The sequence below is a fragment of the Larimichthys crocea genome, unplaced genomic scaffold (assembly GCF_000972845.2).
Source record: "Larimichthys crocea isolate SSNF unplaced genomic scaffold, L_crocea_2.0 scaffold214, whole genome shotgun sequence".
Classification (NCBI taxonomy): Eukaryota; Metazoa; Chordata; class Actinopteri; family Sciaenidae; genus Larimichthys; species Larimichthys crocea.
Window position 1 is genome coordinate 85,074 of NW_020852853.1, and position 11,078 is coordinate 96,151.

Here is an 11,078-nt window from a genome sequence, read left to right on the forward strand (position 1 = left end):
TTAAACTGTTTTTAACTGATTTACTCCCTCCTCTCCCTCTCTCACCTGTCTGTCTCTCTCACCTGTCTGTCTACAGACATTACGAGCACATGGTAAAAGGTCCCTGACCTTCTTCGTGCTTGTCGTCTTCCCTGGCTTTTTCTGCGTCCTGAGCCTCATTCTGGTGGTGGTTGCCATGGCAATCAGTGATCAGAAAGAGGCTGTTGTTGCTGAGGCCAGACAAAAAGAAGAAGAGTTCAATCAGATTGTGGAGTCTTTGAAGAGGAGAGAGGAAGAGGAAGTGAGATAATTTTTTAAGGATATTTAATGTTCATTAAATATATTCCCTCTATAGCCTCTGGTGGCTCTGTTGTGTCTCAGCAGCTGAAATGATGTTTGATGTGCTACAGGAAGTCTGACTATCCATTTGTTAGTGTGGAAATGTATTTTGTCATCATTACAGCGGGCAGCCTGCAGGGTGGCACTCTCAGAGAAACAAGATGGTGAAAACGAGAAGAGCCACGAGCAAACAAACACTGCAGCAGAAGGTACACACACACACACATACACTCACGGACGTGCCAGTAATGATTTTAATTTGATCAGATCACATCAGATTCATGTTTGGATCTCACAGAGGTTTCTTCTGCAGGTCAAAATGCCTCTGTAATGTGGACTGTCAGCTGATCTCTGTTTCAGACCACAGGTTGTGTTCTCCATGTTGTTACATCTTCGCCAACCACGTCCTGAAGTGGAATTGTTGTGGCTGCTGGCGCTGTCTCAAACATCGACTTTACTCCTTCGTCATGAACCCGTTCTTCGACCTCGGGATCATCACCTGCCTCATCATCAACACCATCTTCATGGCCATGGAGCATTTTCCACTCACAGCAGAGTTTGAATCGCACCTGAGTAGCGCTGCGCTGGTCAGTGTTATAAACAGGAAGTAGGAAGCATACAAACAAAACAGGAAGTGTGACTCCTGTCCCCTGACTGTTCTTCTCAGACCTCTGACCTTTGACCCCCTGACTCCCGTTCTCTGACCTTTGACCTCTGCCCTCTCTTAGGTGTTCACAGCTATCTTTGTGGCTGAGATGGTCCTAAAACTTGTGGCCATGGACCCATACGGTTATTTTCAGGTCAGACTTCTTCCTGTTTTTTTTTTTTTACTACCTGTGCAGCAGTAATGATGATGAATGACAGACGTTTCTATAACATGTGTATGGCTGTTGCTATGGTTACAGGTGAGCTGGCACATCTTTGACTTCATCTTAGTTGCCATCAGTCTGCTGAACCTGTCTCTAGAGTCAAATTTTCTACGCTTCCTCCTTGTGGTTAGTGTGACATCATCATTATTTTCATCATTATATGCCTACCTACCTGTCCCCTTATGTCTACCCGTGTCCTTACCTGTATGTTGTTTCTTCACCTATCTCCTGTACAGATGCGAGTGCTAAGGTTGGCCAGGTGGTGGCCGAGCTTCCACCTGTTGTTAAAGGTCATGTGGACCCCAGCGGTGGTAAATCTGATCCTGCTTCTGCTGATTGTGGTCTTCATCTTCACCATAGCCGGCATGCATCTCTTCCAGAAGGACTACAAAGAGAACGTCTGTCATATCATGAAGGACTGCCAGCTTCCTCGCTGGAATATGACCAATTTCTTCAATGCCTTCCTCATCATCTTCAGAGTCCTGTGTGGAGAGTGGATTGATGACCTGTTGGGTTGCATGGAGGTCTCAGGTCAGAACATGTGTCTGATCTTCTTCGTGATGGTCGTGTTTATCGGAAACCTGCTGGTGAGTATCTGCAGGGGGACTCTTTCTGACTGCTGTAGAAAGAGTCTGTGGCATAGATCAATCAAAGAGTCTGATTGCTATACATACTAATAAAGTACAACTAATTATCCAGCCACCATTTGAACTGTGGCGAAGAATGAATGAATGAATGAATTATTTTTTTATTGTCACTATATTCATGTACAGTGAGATTGGAGCCAACTCCAATTACAGTGCAACAGTGAAAAAATATAAAAATATACAATATAAACATAGGCAAAGACACATTATGGGATGGAATATTGCACATTGTAAAGTGTTGCACATTGTAGAATACTGCACATTGAAAATAGAGTATTGCACATTGTAGGGTATTGCACATTGAAAATAGAGTATTGGACATTGTCGGGTATTGCACATTGTAGAATACTGCACATTGAAAATAGAGTATTGCACGTTGTAAAGTATTTCACATTGTAAAGTATTTTCACAGTAGGTATAAAATCAACCAGACCAATCAGTTCTCTTGAAAAATGACACTATCATCTGTCGTAGGAGATCCCATGGAGTGGTGCATGGATTGTGATCTTTGAGGATGGTTCAGAGACCAGACAGGGGGGATCTCTGCCCTCTGTCTTTTTTATTTGAGCAAAAATTATTCTAATCATTGTACTCTGAAAGTCGGCTTCCTTACCACTTTTAATTATGTTATTGTATTTATTTTCTATTTGCTCTATTTGTTGTTACGGCTGAAAGAACGATCCAGGTTCTGAACCTGTTCCTGGCCTTGATCCAGGTCTTGAACCTATTCCTGATCTTGTTTCAGGTCTTGAATCTGTTCCTGAACTTGTTGCTGAGCGCTTTTATCAGTGACAGTCTGGTGGCTCCAAATCAAGTGGAAAAGAACAACATGCACATTGCTATAAGCTGGACCAAGACCTGGATCCTGGAACATTTGCTGGGAAAGAAGAATCATGTGAAGCCAGACCACACAGGTAAGGCTAGACTTGGAACCTTTCCCTATCACTGATTGTTGATTTGCTTCTGTGTTGTATTGTCCTGAACAAATATTTATGTACTGATGTTTTTCTGGTCGTGTTTTATTGTTAACAGTCGGGAGTATGGAAGACCACAGGAAGGACTACCTCACTTTGGACTTTGTGACCTCAGACCAGACAATGTTAGAGGTCAAGGCTCTCAGTGGTAACCATGACAACAGGTCCAGCAACTACCATAACACGGAATCCCGTGGGAATCCCATCACCACAGCCGAAATCAAGATGGAAGAAGAAAAAAAAGTAAAATATATTTTTCATCTAAACTGAAACATGCTGCATAATAATGAACCCAGCCATGTTTGAAGTATCAACACATCAGATTGTATTTATGAAGTGACCGCACAAACCGTTTAAAAAGTGACAGACTAGAAAAAAAGATTAATAAATGTACATTATGCTTATACATTCAACTGTTAGGGTTAGGTTATCCACTCGACTTCTTAGTTTCATTAAAGACGCTTCTTCAGTTTTGACTGATGTAGGGAGTCCCAGGTGATGCCTTGAGAGGCATATGACTTGCTTGCTTCATCCTGTGGGTTGTTAAGGTCACCTGTGGGTTGTTACGGTCACCTGTGGGTCGTTAATGACACCTGTGGGTTGTTAAGGTCACCTGTGGGTTGTTAAGGTCACCTGTGGGTCATTAAGGACACCTGTGGGTTGTTAAGGTTACCTGTGGGTTGTTAAGGTCACCTGTGGGTTGTTAAGGACACCTGTGGGTCGTTAAGGACACCTGTGGGTTGTTAAGATTCTTCAACAAATTAATTAGTCGAGTTGAGTTAAATCTAATTATAATATCATAATAATTAATTGAATTGATCATTGATTTTCTAATTGATCATTTACTGTGTATAAAATGTGTTGCAGTGTGACATTGTGCAGACCTGTGGTGACGACGATCATAAAGGAAACACACCTGAGGACTGCTGCTGTGACCGTACGAGTCTTCCTGAAAAGATGATGAAGAGCTGATCACTGATTCACTGACAGTACCAGCTCCAGTAACTCTTGTCTGTGTTTCAGAGTGTTATCGCTGCTGTCCCATTCTGGACTCATCCCGGGACAGTGGCAGGTTCTGGTCTAACTTCAGGAGAGTCTGTTTCACCATCATACATCACAATTACTTTGAGATCTTCATCATCATCATCATCCTGTTGAGCAGCATAGTTCTGGTAACCATTCACAGCTCCCTGATCCCTGATCTGTCGGCATATAAATAACCTCATACACCAGTCCATGTGTTAACATGAGAGTGTATGTGAACAGGTATTTGAGGACATTCACCTGCAGCATCTGCACGTCTTAAAGGGAGTTGTGGAGACTGCAAACCAGGTTTTCACCTATCTGTTCCTGCTGGAGATGTTGCTCAAGTGGTTTGGCCTTGGACTAAAGAAATACTTCACAAGCGCATGGTGCTGGCTTGACTTCATCATCTTAGATGTAAGAACGCAATCTTTATTCAAACAAAAGCTAACTGTTTCCCCCCGTTTCAAGCCTTTATGCTAAGCTAAGTTAACAGACTAGCTTGATCTTTAACATAGTGAATATGAAAGAAGATGATATGTTTAAACGTTCCTTTTAAACTGAAGGAATTAAACTTCCTGTCTCTTCCTTAACTCACCTGGATCGTGATATCATCAGCAGTTGTTTGTGTTTTCCAGGTGTTTTTGGTCTCGCTGATGGCGGACATGTTAGGATTCTCTGGACTTAGAGTTTTCCAGTTTCTGAGGACTTTGAGAGCTCTGGCACCCCTGAGGGCCCTGTCCCGCTTCGAAGGCTTGAGGGTGAGACATGCACTTTAACACAGACAGACAGTACAGGTGTGTTATTAGTAAGCTGTATTATTCCAGGTTAGCCTAGCCTAGTTAGCTAACTGTTAGTTCCCCAGCAACAGGGCTGCAGATCTTTCCATGTCTCTCTCTCTATGTGTCTGTGTGCAGGTGGTGGTGCAGGTTCTGGTCCAGACCATCCCGGCTATGTTTGACGGGCTGCTGGTCTTCCTGGTGGTGTGGTTGATGTTCAGTGTCGTGGGAGTGAATCTGTTTGCTGGAAAGTTTTTTTTCTGTTACAACAAGACGTCAGAGAAGCCGTTCCAGTATGACATTGTGAACAACAGGAGCCAATGTTTGACTATGATGGAGGAGAATTACACCGAGGTCAGCTGGGAAAATGCCAAATCAAACTACGACAATGTGGGGAATGGCTACCTGTCACTGCTTCAACTGGTCAGTCAGAACACTGCTCACAATCTGGAAGTGTGACAACATGTCTACTGCCTCTCATCACTATCATCTGTATCATCTGGAGTTCAAATCAATGAATCGATTAAACAGTTTTAATGTGAGAGTGAACATGAGAAAACCTACATTCAGTTTCAATGATTAAGCTCTGTGTTGTTTCTCTGTCAGACGGTATCAGTGGACTGGGATAACATCCTGTACTCAGCAGTGGACTATACAGGGGTCAGTAACTGTTAGCTTTACTGATACTGATACTGATACTGATACTGATACTGGTACTAGTACTGGAAATTAGATAGTTAAAATATGAAAAATGTTCAGTAATAACAGCTGTGTCCATGTGTGTCCATTTGTAGGTGGAAAATCAGCCATCCTACCAGTCAAACCCAAACATGAACTTGTTCTTTATCAGTTTCTTCATCATCAGCTCCTTCTTCACCTTCAACTTCTTCATCAGGGTCATCATCAGTGACCTGCAGAGACACAAAAGAGGTGAGAGAAAGACAGGTGATAGACAGATGGGAGAGAGTTAGGCAGGTGATACTGATTACTGATACTGATCATTTTGTCTTGACTGTGTCTCTCTTTGTCTTCATTTTGTCTTTACTTTGTCTTTGTCTAAAATTGTGTTTTTACTTTGTCTTTATTTTGTATTTTCTTTACTTTGTATTTATTTTTGTTTTGTCTTTGTTTTGTCTTTACTTTGTCCTTATTTTGTATTTTTTTCGGTTTTACATTGTCTTTATTTTGTCTTTCTTTTCACTGTCTTTATTTTGTCTCTGTTTTTACTTTGTCTTTATTTTGTTGAGTAGACCCATTTGCATTGGACATAGATATATAGACATTAGGTATTTACATGGAAAGAAACTTTGATCACTTACTAGTTGGGGTTAAACACAAAGGAACACAAAACAACAAACCAAAAGGCAGCTGAAAATCCAGGCAAAAATACAAAAACAAAAATGCAATAACCAAAATATAAAACTAAGAACGAAACAGAACAGAGCAGGGATACAGGCACTGTCAGACACATAATTTAATGTGCTTTGTTTTGTTTTTACTTTGTCTTTACTTTGTAGGTAAACATCCCTTTATGACAGAGGCACAGCAGAAATATTCCTGGTCCCTGAGGAAACTCTTCTCTAAGAAACCTAATGAAGGTGTTCCTCGACCTCAGGTATGTTCACATACTTCCTGTCTCATTTTGGTCAATCTAAACTATGGACTTCTGGTCACAGTCTAGATTGAACTGGAGTTCAAAGTCTGAATAAACTCTGTCCCACACACAAGTTCAGACTCCTGAGCCACCTGTCACCCAAACCAAACATGATCTATTCAGACTGAAGTCATAATAAATCTAGAATAAACTCTTTGTTTCCTTGGGCTCCATTGTCCTCCCCGCCTCCACAGAATAAGTTCCAGGCTTGGCTCTTCGACCTGGTGACCAGTTGGTGCTTTGAAGTCTTCATGGTGGTAGTAATCTGCCTCAACATGGTGATCCTGATGGTGGAGACAGAGGAGCAGAGCGAGCAGAAAGAGGAAATCCTGTTCTGGTTTCACTTCGTCATTATTGTCATCTTTTTAATTGAGTTCATCTTGAAGATCATCACGCTCAGAAAGTTCTACTTTTCTGACTGCTATAACATCATCGACTTCTTGGTCATCTTTGTGTCCATCATAGGTAGGTTTTCATGTGGTAATGTCACTGTCTCGTCTGATGAGGTCACTTCATGCTCGGTCTTATTAAATATGACACACGTGTTCTTTTGATCCGTCTTTTCTCAGCTCATTTAGAGAAAAACAGATAGATGAATGGTGAAAAAGTTATTTATTGACAGGATTAATTGAAGAACACAAAAAAGGGACAAGTGAATTTAAATTCAATTCAATTTTATTTATATAGATCCATATCATAACTTAAGTTATCTCATGACAGTTTTCATACAGAGCAGGTGTAGGTCATACTCTTTATAATATTATTTACATACACCAACAGTTCCACCATGAGCAAGCACTTGGTGACAGTGGCGAGGAAAAACTTGTCAGTAAACCTCGAACAGAACCCAGAATGTACTGTAACTGTGATCTTTAACAGAGATGGAGACAGTGGAGCTGGAGGCCAGGGTGATCCCATCTAGACTAACTATATCTTTAGAAATCTTTATCTTTAGAGTTTCTGAGGTGTTTGGGTCCAATAACAAGAACTTCAGTTTTTAACACAAAAAAATTGTAGCTCATCTCAAGGCATACTTGAAGTTGAGTTAATTGATTGGTTTTATCAGGCTTGATTGATCAATATAATTGGGTGTCATCGGCATAACAATAAAAATTAATTGAGTGATTCCTAATAATGTTCCCTAAAGGAAGCATATATAAACTAAATAGAAGTGGTCCTAGTACAGAACCTTGTGGAACTCCGTGACAGACTTCGGTATGCATGGAGGATTCATCATTGACATGAACAAACAATTGATCTGAAAAATACAACTTAAACGTTCAAGTCTCTGTAATACCCCAAGGAGAAAGAAGGTCATTTGAATTAATTCTTTCTTTCTTTCTTTTTTTTCAGGTTTGTTTATTGAGGACCTCCTGTATTACTACTTTGTCTCTCTTGCTGTCTTCTCTGTGTTCCGATTGGTTCGTATTGGTCGCGTCCTACATCTCATTCACTGTGCCAGGGGCATCCGAAAGCTGTTTTTGTCCTTCATGATGTCACTTCCTGCTCTCTTCAACATCAGCCTCCTCCTCTTCCTTATCCTATTCACTTTCTCCCTCTTTGGCATGTTTAACTTTGCCTACGTGAAGAAAGAGCACATGATCGACGACATGTTTAACTTCGAGACATTCGGGAACAGCATGATCTGTTTGCTGATGATCAGCATTTCAGCTGGATTTCACAGTCCCATCATGAACACACCTCCAGACTGTGACCTGGACATTGAGAACCCGGGACTGGCAGTCAGAGGGAACTGTGGCAACCCTTTGGTGGGCATCATCTTCTTCACCACCTTCATTGTCCTGTCCTACCTGCTTGTGATCCACCTGTACATTGCAGTCATCCTGCAGACCTTTAACTCAGAGGACACAGTGGAACTGTGTGATAATGAAGTCCAGATGTTTTGTAAAACCTGGAGCAAGTTCGACCCTGACGCCTCACAGTTCATACAGTACAGGTGAGTCTAGATATCATGTTAACAATTACGACTGCTGGTTGGCGTTTGTTTTGGTACAAGAACATGTGACAGACATGCAAGTTCATCTCAGTGGTTGATTCATTGTCATTTTATCAGTCATTGTAATTCATTGTCATTTTATCAGTCATTGTAATTCATTGTCATTTTATCAGTCATTGTAATCCATTGTCATTTTATCAGTCATTGTAATTGTACAATATGTTTGTGTTGATTTGTTCTGTACACGTGACATCCATTGCACGTCTGTCCGTCCTGGGAGAGGGATCCCTCCTCTGTGGCTCTTCCTGAGGTTTCTTCCACCTTTTTTCCCTGTTAAAGGTTTTTTGTGGGCAAGTTTTTCCTCACTCGAACCAAGGGGCTAAGGACAGACGGTGTCACTCCCTGTACAGATTGTAAAGCCCTCTGAGGCAAATGTACTTTGTGACTTTGGGCTATACAAATAAAATTGATTTGATTTTTGATTTGGTAACTAAACAGGGATTCAGTTTTCTGTTCTGGTTCCTGACATCAAACACTAAAACATGTTTGTCTTTGTAGCTTTTAGCTTATCTTCAGTGTGGTTGATGTCTGGTATCACATACAGACCTTAAGTCCAGTCAGGACCTTCATAAGCAGTGAGGAAGAAACCATTGGAGGCTGGTCTCAGTGTTGTGCTTTGAACCTTAATATAATCTTTAGTGGATTCTAATGTTTCTGTGTTCCACAGCAAACTGTCAGATTTCTGCGATGCTCTGCAGGATCCCCTAAGGATCCCCAAACCAAACACCATCAAACTGATCAACATGGACCTACCTCTGTTTCCTGAAGACAAGATTCACTGTGCCGACGTCCTGCTTGCCCTTGCCACACAGGTAACGGGGTAATGGTCACATTATTATTATTATTATTATTATTATTATTATTATTATTTATTATTATTTTATATTCTTTAGTTATATTATTTCTATTATCATCATCATTTCACTTATTTATTTATTATTTATATTATTATTATTATTTATTTTATTATTATGCTCTGTGTTCAGGGGTTGAATGATTCAAGAGACATCTGTGATCTCAAAGCCAAAATGGAGGAAAGGTTCAAGGCCAACTTATCCAAGGTTGAACACCATTCTATTCTATTCTATTGTATTCTATTCTATTGTTTTTAGTTGTTGTTGCTTTTTCATGTTTTTTGATGATTTTAGTATTTTGTTAGTTTGGGGGTTCTAACATTTTTTGGCTTTTTTAAAAGAAATGCTTTTTGTTTATGATGTTTTGTTGTTGTTGTTGTTGTTGTTCACCGAACCTGACCGACTGTTATTCCCCTCAGGTGCCATGTAAACCAATCAGCAGCACCCTGCAGAGGAAACAGAAAGAGGTGGCAGCGACAGTGATCCAGAGGGCATACAGGAAAGGACGAGACACCACTGAGATGGCGGTCCAGTCTGTGGACGGTCATGGTGGTGTTTCAGATGTTTCAGGCTCCTCCAAGCCAGATGGTGCTTCAGAGTGAGCCACAATTTCCTGCCACATAAGAAACTTATGTATCTATCACCTAATGTGTTTGTCCTGTTTCTTTCTCCTTCCACCTGTGCACCCACCTGTGGTCTCACCTGTTAACTGTCAACTTTAGCAGATGACAAACCACAGCACAGATGAAACTTTCCAGTCTTAAGTTACTTTTTCATTTCTTTGTTTTTTGCACGTGAAATAAAAAAAAATACTAATAAGCGGGGCGGCGTTTAGCTCGGTCCTTGCTGCAGAAGCCCAGGGTTTGAATCCGACCTGTGGCTCTTTCCTGCATGTCATTCCCTATCTCCCTCTGTCCCCGCATTCCTGTCACTCTTCAGCTGTCTCCGTCAAATAAAGCTTGAAAAGGTAAAAAAAAAACAACAACTAATAAGCTTGTTAATAACCCTCAAATTTGAAAATATCATAACTTTCATTTGACAATATAACTTTATTTTGAAAATATATATAGCATGTTTTAGCATTAAATAAGTAATGTTAGCATGTGTAGCTTTCCTTCTGTCCTTCCTTTAACTTCCTGTTCATAGAATTAATTAGTTGTTAATTAAAAAAAACTGTAATTAATTAATTTTGTTTTGTTGTTAAAGACTTAAAAAAAGACAGGACAAACATTTAACCACAGAACACTATATGTTTGATATATAAATATATATATAGATATATATATATATTATTATATATATTATATATATATATGCACTATATATTTTGTTGTACTGTTTTCATATTTTAATAAAAATACATTTCATGTTGAAAACGTGAACTAGCTAAGTCAGATTCCTCATATATGAACATTCTTGATTTTGTATCCAGAATGGCATTCGATCTTCTAACATACAACAATGATCAATGATTTCTTTGATCTGAAGAAGCTCATGAGATTGACTGAAAGCTTCAGAAACACAAAGGGAAAAAAATACAATGTAAAAATACTACGTCAAAGCTCTGCAAAGTAAACATTCCTTCAGTCTATAAGTAAAATGTAGTTAAAGTACTTAAATGTTTCCATTGAATCCATGATTGTTTGATCTGAAAAAATTCTGAAAATAGACAAATACAGTCACAATTACCCAGAATTCAAAGTAACACTTCACAATGTGTCCAAACAGTCCAAACCTCAACATTATTACAGAAACATTCAAATTATTTAAAGAAAAAACAGCAAATCTAAAAAATGTGTTTATCCTTAATTTTTCTGTAAATACAACCATTTATCTTTCTTAAGACGGTAAGAGATTCCACAAATAACTCTTCACATGGCACAATAATCTCTCTCTTTTAATGTGGAGAAAATCAAGGAGGTTATTGTTGATTTCTGGAGAGC

The 11,078-nt window shown here is 39.8% G+C and overlaps 1 protein-coding gene across 3 annotated transcripts in view; it reads left to right on the forward strand.

The window, feature by feature from the left end:
- Positions 1-10,388, forward strand: part of LOC104933730 (sodium channel protein type 4 subunit alpha B) — a 34,947-nt gene extending 24,559 nt beyond the window's left edge. For all 3 annotated transcript variants that reach the window (XM_027275773.1, XM_027275771.1, XM_027275772.1), the window contains 21 exons: positions 77-280; positions 443-527; positions 679-905; positions 1,047-1,118; positions 1,224-1,313; positions 1,424-1,774; positions 2,580-2,748; positions 2,867-3,051; positions 3,676-3,745; positions 3,832-3,980; positions 4,075-4,248; positions 4,470-4,592; positions 4,749-5,033; positions 5,217-5,270; positions 5,405-5,540; positions 6,128-6,225; positions 6,459-6,729; positions 7,618-8,221; positions 8,949-9,093; positions 9,268-9,342; positions 9,555-10,388. In XM_027275773.1, the coding sequence (XP_027131574.1) occupies positions 77-280; positions 443-527; positions 679-905; positions 1,047-1,118; positions 1,224-1,313; positions 1,424-1,774; positions 2,580-2,748; positions 2,867-3,051; positions 3,676-3,745; positions 3,832-3,980; positions 4,075-4,248; positions 4,470-4,592; positions 4,749-5,033; positions 5,217-5,270; positions 5,405-5,540; positions 6,128-6,225; positions 6,459-6,729; positions 7,618-8,221; positions 8,949-9,093; positions 9,268-9,342; positions 9,555-9,737 (3,750 nt within the window). In that variant the 3' untranslated portion in view covers positions 9,738-10,388. The remainder of the gene's footprint in view (positions 1-76; positions 281-442; positions 528-678; positions 906-1,046; positions 1,119-1,223; positions 1,314-1,423; positions 1,775-2,579; positions 2,749-2,866; positions 3,052-3,675; positions 3,746-3,831; positions 3,981-4,074; positions 4,249-4,469; positions 4,593-4,748; positions 5,034-5,216; positions 5,271-5,404; positions 5,541-6,127; positions 6,226-6,458; positions 6,730-7,617; positions 8,222-8,948; positions 9,094-9,267; positions 9,343-9,554) is intronic.
- Positions 10,389-11,078: the final 690 nt, after the last annotated feature.